General features: G+C 38.2%; 1 protein-coding gene across 2 annotated transcripts in view; it reads left to right on the top strand.

Moving 5' to 3' along the window:
• The window catches only part of CDH7 (cadherin 7), a 72852-nt gene that overhangs the window by 50263 nt on the left and 14195 nt on the right, over positions 1–8394 (top strand). For both annotated transcript variants that reach the window (XM_009284080.1, XM_019473343.1), the window contains exons 6-8: positions 1929–2182; positions 6607–6743; positions 7619–7740. In XM_009284080.1, coding sequence (XP_009282355.1) covers positions 1929–2182; positions 6607–6743; positions 7619–7740 — 513 coding nt within the window. The remainder of the gene's footprint in view (positions 1–1928; positions 2183–6606; positions 6744–7618; positions 7741–8394) is intronic.

The following is an 8394-nucleotide window of genomic DNA, read 5'->3' as shown; positions in this document are numbered from 1 at the left end:
GGAAGGGACCCACGCTGGAGCAGTTCATGAAGAACTGCAGCCTGTAGGAAGGACTCACGTTGGAAAAGTTCGTGGAGGACTGTCTCCTGTGGGAGGGTCCCTACGCTGGAGCAGAGGAAGACTGTGAGGAGTCCTCCCCATGAGGAGGAAGGAGCAGCAGAAACAACGTGTGATGAACTGACTGCAACCCCCATTCCCTGTCCCTCGGTGCTGCTGGGGGGGAGGAGGTAGAGAAAATTGGGAGTGAAGTTAAACCCAAGAATAAGTGAGGGGTGGGGGGAAGATGTTTTTAAGATTTGTTTTTATTTCTCGTGATCCTACTCTGATTTGATTTGCAATAAATTAAATTAATCTTTTTCCCCAATTTGAGTCCGTTTTGCCCGTGACGGTAATTGGTGAATGATCTCTCCCTGTCCTTATCTGTACCCATGAGCTTTTTGTTATATTTTTCTCTCCCCTGTCCAGCTGAGGAGGGGGAGTGATAGAGCGGCTTTGGTGGGCACCTGGCATCCAGCCAGGGTCAACCCACCACAATGAGGATCACATGTATTCCTGTTCGGAGAAGTTTTTTGCTGCCACATAGAGTTTATAAAAGTTCAGTGCCTTTCTGAGTGTGATGTGTTGCAATTCATTTTTCATTTTAAAATCTAGACTGTTTACAGCTGTATTGTAACATCAGCGTAATCGCTGACTTTAAGATGCTCATTTGGGATTTATCCTACTGTAACTCGATGGAGAACTTAGACTGTTGCATTTGTAGGTCAACAGATGTGTGTTTCACCTCTGCTGCTCCTCTGAGTGAGTACAGGGATGTTTTGCAGATGCTGTCAGATTATTTTGCAAGCACATGTCAGATCCCTATGATCTATTCAGAATCAGAATTGCAGAAAACCTTTTTTAATCTGTTTTATACACTTGGAATTATAGGTTGAAAAGATAGTTGAGTAACCAGACTGTAGTTTTAGAAATGCTTGGGTCTTTTGTTGCTATTCTTAATGATTAAACTTGGAATTGCAAAGGAATAGTTAGCCGGGCATTTGGTGCAAGCTGACAAACTAAGACTATAGATATAGGGTAAATGGTGCTAATATCAACATGATGCTTTCTTTTGATAATTGCCTGTGAGGTAAGAGGATTTTTGCCTCCAAAATAATTTTCTTTACAAGAGAAAGATCTCCAGATCACAGATATCCCGTTAGTTGTGGGGGGGTAATTTTTAATTGTAATGCAGTATTTATTCCAAAAGATACTATACTTTCATCAAAGAAAATTAAAGCAGAATGAAGGTGGAAAAAAATAATGTGCACTTTGTTTAATAAGGAAAACAAACCAAAACAATCTCCAGGCTGCATCTCAGTACAAAATATTATAAAACATGTAGTTTAACCGATTGCTACATTTTCTACACAAATTTATACAGAGCTTGGAGTAATAATTGATTAGTCAATCCCAGTGCTATGCAAACCCCCCTCTGCCCCCCATTTTCTGAATGAGGGGTTTTCACAAGAGAACATTATATCAAGTTCTTATGTCTGGGTAGTATGGCACATTGTATTTGACATTACCTTAGATAAAATATGAATAAGACAAAAAGAAGTGTTCATTCACAAGGATGAAATAATGGGGGAGAATTTGGTCCTCACAGAAGTCACAGAAAGTTTTGCTATTAACTCAGAGAATTCTTATTTCATTCACAGGGTAGAACTACCTTTACCATTGAAGTCATTGGGGAATATTCGCTAGCAAGACACTGCAAATAGTGTTTTGAGAAAGCTAAAAAATGAGCCATCAACTATACTCTGCCAATCAAAAGTGCTGGTTGGATACAAATGCAAAGTTCATTTTGTACTTCCTGACAGTTGTAAGTTAAACAGTTTTGCGGCAACATCACTGAGTAATAAAATTGCCAAATTACTTTACCTGTATAGGAGCTGGATTTTGAAGCTAAGACAAGCTATACCCTGAGGATAGAAGCAGCCAATATGCATGTTGACCCTCGCTTCCTGAGTCTGGGACCCTTCAGTGACATGACAACAGTGAAAATAATTGTAGAAGATGTTGATGAGCCGCCTGTGTTTACTACACGTTTGTACTCCATGGTGGTGTCTGAAGCAGCAAAGGTCGGCACTATCATTGGAACTGTAGCGGCCCATGATCCAGATGCCTCAAATAGTCCTGTCAGGTAATTATAAGATGTCTTAATTGTTTATTTATTTAGCCTTTGTATTGAAGTTGTTCATTTTGTTGTTGGTTACACTGAAAGCAATTAGTTAGCTTTTTTCCCTTGCAGGGGGAGATTGAGATGTTCTAAGAGTTTGCATATTTTGACTTTTACACTCCTGAACTACAGACCGTTTGAAAAAATAGTATATTTAAATCTCTGCAAAACAAAGAAGAGAAGAGAAGATATAATTTCAGGATTCCAAAGCAAAAAACCTCAACATATTACTCATATTTATTTTTCTCTAAGTTTAGGAAGAGTCTATTATTATCTATAACAAGTTATGTTCTCTTAAATCAACGAGGACCAAAACAAATATATATAATATACAAATATGTGTGTGTCTGTGTGTGTGTGCATAATGATTCATATTCTGCATGCACTATGCACAAGAATGTAATAGCACATAGACTCTTGCATGGTAAACCAGAGCTGAGGTCCCACAGAAAAAAAATTAGAAAAAACTCTTTACATGGGAGAAATGGATAGGACAAGACACGTCCTGTCCTAGTCAGGATGGTTAAAGGCAATAATCTTTTGTCTTTTGTAAATTCTGCTGCAGCCAAATATCTTCCATTCGAATGGGAAGAGATATGAACACTAGAGATGCATGAAAACTGTCAAGGGCCTCTTCCTTTGTCTTCAGAGTGTGAAGAACCTGCAAGTCTTCCACAATCTAATGTCCAGGATCATAAAGAAACCAAAGGAAAACACAAAGTATCAATCTTATGTTTGCCTGTATGTAAGGTCAAAGCTCAAGGACAAAGACTCACTACCTAAGTTAAACCAGTGATGAGTTTCTTGTTACTTTTCTTATGCAGAGTAGTAAAATTAATTGTCAAAGGATTATGTCAAATGCAAAGGATCAAGAGGGTAATACTTCTGACTCAGGAATTTTGTGAACTTAAACATCCGCAGGAGGAGGAACACATACACACTTAAAAGTTAGTACTAAGTTTCATTTGTTATTATTGTTCATTTAGGGCATACATAGAAAAGAACTTCACAGGTACAGCACTCGTTTGGATGTCACCTTTTTTGGTGATGTTAAATTTTTACTTTCATACATAGAAGATGAACTTGGGACTCTAGTGTAGCTCTGTAACTTCTAAAGCAGCAATCTTAAGTTGTAAAAATAAAGCATATGTTTCACTCCTAGAGATGACGTAAGTGTTCTCTCTCTTTTTCATTATATATTTGCAACATATTCAAAATAGCTGATTCCTATCATGTATAAACAAGTCCTAGATGGATGGTTGGCATGGATTAACTTGTGAAATTTATCTTTGCTGAGCTCTTTCTTTGCTGTGGCAGTGTTTTCTGGCACTGATGTTAGCATCTGGTGTATAATATCTGGTTTAGCAGTCTCATGTAGAGTAGGATTAAATCCAGTTCCATAAGTGCAGTCCATGCTCAGAATGCTTTTGACTCCTGTGTAAATATGGGGATGAGGTTATTTGCCTTGATCTGGTTAATTTTTACAATTCCAGCATAAACCAGCTTAATTAACATCTTGAAGATTTCTTCTGCTTCATAGTTGTTTGGAATTTCAGAGGGAGGAAAAAAAGAACTAGTGAGGCTTTATCTATATGCTTGTGAACCTGCTATGTACATTGTCGGGGGTACCGACAGATCATATAATTTAAAGCTGTCCTGCATCCGCTATGATGTACATCAGAGCCAGATTCACCTAAAATTAGAATGTGTTAAGGAGGATTAATGCATAATACTTTTCATGATCTATTTAAGAAGTTTAAATTATTACTCTATAAATAAGTATTCCAAATTCCAAACATTGGATTATATTGAAATTGATTAAAAATTAGATTTGTTACAATTCAGAAAATGTTGAAATTACAAGATCAGGCACAATTAAAACCTTGACAATACTGGGGGGAAGTAATAAATATTTTGAAAATAAGAGGTTATCTCGTATGGACCAGAGAAATATTGATGTTTGAACTAGCTTAAATAAAGGATTTAAAACTTCTGCAGCTCAAAGATTTTCAAGTATTAATGGCTGCAAGGAATTAAAGGATTAAAAATATTTAAAATAGTTTTTTTTAGTATTTGAATATGGCTACAAAGCTTGTAAATAAGTTAAGGGAAACTGCTTGCTTTCTATGGATAAAAATTCTTTTTATTCTTGTTTCATAAGAATCTGTTGTCCAATTTATATGACTTGTTTGCTTTCTCTCCCTCCCTTCTTTCCTTCTTTTCCTTCCTTTCCTTCTTTCCCTTCCTTCCCTCCCTCCCTCCTTTTTATTGCTTCCTTGCTTTCTTTTTCTTTTTCTGTCTTTCTACCTCTCTCCTTCTCCTTCTCCTTCTCCTTCTCCTTCTCCTTCTCCTTCTCCTTCTCCTTCTCCTTCTCCTTCTCCTTCTCCTTCTCCTTCTCCTTCTCCTTCTCCTTCTCCTTCTCCTTCTCCTTCTCCTTCTCTCTTTTCTTTCTTTCTTACTATTTTTTTAAGAAAGGTCTTTGGCTTTTCAAATTGCATAGTGATAGTGTTAATAATTGGGAAATCTAAGGGCTGGCAGGAGATTGAATCCCAGCTACAGGGCCTGCCAAGATTGACTACGTAGCAGAGGTGACAGGCATATTCTCATGGGGATGCTTGCCAGCCACAAAAGGGCTGAAGAGCACTGTTGACCAAATAAACAACAGTGCTGGCATGAAATAAAGTAAAAAATGAACTACAGTTAACATAATATGGAAAAAAAAAAAGTGAAAGAGGGAGAGCCTTAATCCATGAAAACTGCTATTACTGTTGTTGTTACAACTCCATTCTCTCTCTCACTGTGACATAATATGGTAAAAAAAAATTAGAATTAATTATGTAAGAAGTCTCTGCTCTAAGATTTTGCAGCCAAGAGGGACAGATTAAAACACAGTAATACAACAAAGTAGAAGCTGGTATATTACAGCACAGAACAAACAGTGTCATAAGATCATTATATCTGGGAAGTCCTGTTTTTTAACTATCTTCTGTAACTCCTTCCACATTGTTCAAAGGGTTTGGTTAATGTTGTATCAATAATCTAATATATCATCAGTGTGACAGTAATTGTAATGATCACACTTGGTCTGACTCAGACATTTTAATTTATCCTGAGTGTAGGGAAGTGCTCTGGAGTACATACTTGATCTAAATGAGAGTGCAAGAACCTGACCCAATCTTGAATCGAATGTCAAGAATATTCCAGTTGTAAATCTAAATATGCCTAATCAACTGTCCCTTTCTCTCAAAAGGGTTATAAGCAAAACACCCACAGGCTTCCCCACCTCGCTACAACCTCCTTTCAGGTAGTTGTAGAGAGCGATGAGGTCTCCCCTCAGCCCTTTTCTGCAGGCTAAACAACCCCAGTTCCCAGTTCCCTCAGCTGCTCCTCATAGACTTGTTCTCCAATCTAAACCTCCCCTGGCGCAACTTGAGGCCATTTCCTCTCGTCCTATCACTTGTTACTTCGGAGAAGAGACCGACACCCACCTCGCTACAACCTCCTTTCAGGTAGTTGTAGAGAGCGATGAGGTCTCCCCTCAGCCTCCTTTTCTGCAGGCTAAACAACCCCAGTTCCCAGTTCCCTCAGCTGCTCCTCATAAGACTTGTTCTCCAAAAAAATCTTGAATCGAATGTCAAGAATATTCCAGTTATAAATCTAAATATGCCTAATCAACTGTCCCTTTCTCTCAAAAGGGTTATAAGCAAAACACCCACAGGCTTTTTGACCTTTTCCCTTATGCTATTTTCTGTTTGCTAAGGAGCTCATTTCCGCTTCCTAAAACAAATTTGGAGATAAAAAGTACGTTAAGCCAAAGAGTTAAGGGCATGAGCCTGTGTTTGTCTAATGACAGTAAAGCACCGGGAGCTGACAGTGATGACATGCAATCCTTTGACCTACTCTGCATCATCTCTCTTTTTTTTCCTGCCCCTGCAGCTCTGGGTGACTCAGGGGCTCTTCTGCTGGTGATAGAAAGCTCTGTGCTCAGACTGCCAACCCCCGTGGGAGCAGCGCCCGGCTGGTACAGCCATATAACAATTCCAACTTGCCTTCTTCATAGCTGAGGTTCAGGAGGATGCTATTCCGTGAATAAATGAAAGTTTGCCTTACAGCAGAGAGGAAGAAAGAAAAGAGAGGGGAATACCTATAACCTCACTTAAGAGGGCACTGGGGGAACGTAGCCCATCACTGTCAGCACAGGTCACTGTGTAACTCTCTTGCCTTTGCAGACGACTTTGCTTCTCTCAACACCCCAGAGAAACTGGACAAAACAAAGCTCAAAATGGGGAAACAGTGGAAACTCTTTCTCTGTAATAAGAAATCAGTGAAACATTTTTAGAAGTGGTAATTGAAGATAAATCAAATTTTTTCTTTCATCTTTCACCTAGGTACTCGATAGATCGAAACACAGACCTGGAGAGGTATTTCAATATTGATGCCAACAGTGGAGTCATTACAACTGCCAAATCTTTGGACAGGGAAACCAATGCTGTTCATAATATCACAGTTTTGGCTATGGAGAGTCGTAAGTAATAATTTAAAGATTTTATGAGCTGTTTATGTGTAAAACTTCAGGCTTGTTTGTGATCAGCTGCATTGAGAGAAATTATGACAGTTTCAAACCATGGCAGATAAAAATAACTTCTTACTCAATGTAAAAGAAACCTATGTGATAAAAATTAAGAAATGCAACAGATTAAGTATTTGCTCTTTCTTGCAAAGTATCTACTTTGCTCTAGTAGATACTAGTCCAAAAGTATCTACTGTTTAAGATCAAATGATGACATTGGACCCTGTACAGATTCATATTTTAGCTAGAAATGTGCATTAGTTTAAGAATGTGATTCATATTTAAGGTGTTCAACATATTAATGACTGTTTAAATACTTAGTTGTGTATGCACTTTAAATACTTCAGGTTTTGCTTGGGCATACAGATTCCTCTTTTTTTTCTGTTATACAGCTGATGGAATTCTGTTTTTAACTTCTTAATAGCCTGATCAATCTGAATTGCAACAAAAATTTCTTTAACCCATAATAACCATGCTATTCCCAATATGAATAGTGCTGTTCTGGCTAGCTATACCCCTTGGCGATGGTTTTACATCATCTTGCTCTTATGCTTCCATATGATGCAATTCAATGCTGTGATTAGTGAGTTAGATTTTCAGTTTATCCCTGAGAGTAAAATCTTAGTTTAATTAAAGTGGTTGGAAAACATAAACATTGTTTCCACTACATCCAGAAGATCAAGCCAAGAGTTCCTTTGACTTTCTAGGAGGGATTGCAACTGATTTGACAAGTATATGCAAAAGAAGAATGCAAATTAAAAATGTACTGACCCAAAGAATAACTTGCAAGGAGCTCTTCTTGATTGTTTTGTTGGCTTCTTTTCCTATAGAGAATCCAGCACAGACTGGGAGAGGCTATGTAGCCATCACTATCCTTGACATCAATGACAATGCCCCTGAGTTTGCCATGGAGTATGAGACAACTGTCTGTGAAAATGCTCAACCTGGTCAGGTATGGCTTGATAGTTTTTTTGTGTTTATTTTTATCAGATAGGCAGCCATTTCTTATGAAAGCCTGCCAGCTTTAAGATAAAATATAATCAACTTATGGCAGTAAAAATGATGCTTTGATGTGCATCACAAGCAAATATTCATCAAACCCTAACATCTTCACCATACCTCTGAAGAAAAAGACTCAGCTGTAAAAATTACATGTTGAAGGTACTGTTAAAATCTCTGACTTTCTGTTACTGATGTAACAGATGCGTTTTGCTAAACTCACCTAATTTTGAATAATACTAAGAATGCGCAATTCCTCCTAATTTTACTGGGATATGGGAAGTCTTAACACGGAGGTTATTCTGAGACTGAAGGCCTACCATTCCTAAAATAAGTACATACTTTTATTTCCCTTGGGAAGTATGGGCCATAAGGTCACAATTTCATAGAAACATAGAATAGTTTGTGTTGGAAGGGACCTCTAAAGGTCATCTAGTCCCTGCTGTGGGCAGGGACATCTTCAACTAGATCAGGTTGCTCAGAGCCCTGTCCAACCTGACCTGGAATGTTTCCAGGGATGGGGCATCCACCACCTCCCTGGGCAACCTGTGCCAGTGCTTCAGCACCCTCAGCGTAAAAATTTCTTCCTTCTATCTAGTCTAAATCT

The sequence above is a fragment of the Aptenodytes forsteri genome, unplaced genomic scaffold (genome assembly GCF_000699145.1).
Source record: "Aptenodytes forsteri isolate BGI_AS27 unplaced genomic scaffold, ASM69914v1 Scaffold229, whole genome shotgun sequence".
NCBI lineage: Eukaryota > Metazoa > Chordata > Aves > Sphenisciformes > Spheniscidae > Aptenodytes > Aptenodytes forsteri.
Note: the sequence above shows the minus strand (reverse complement) of the source record. Positions and strands in the feature narration are given on the sequence as shown.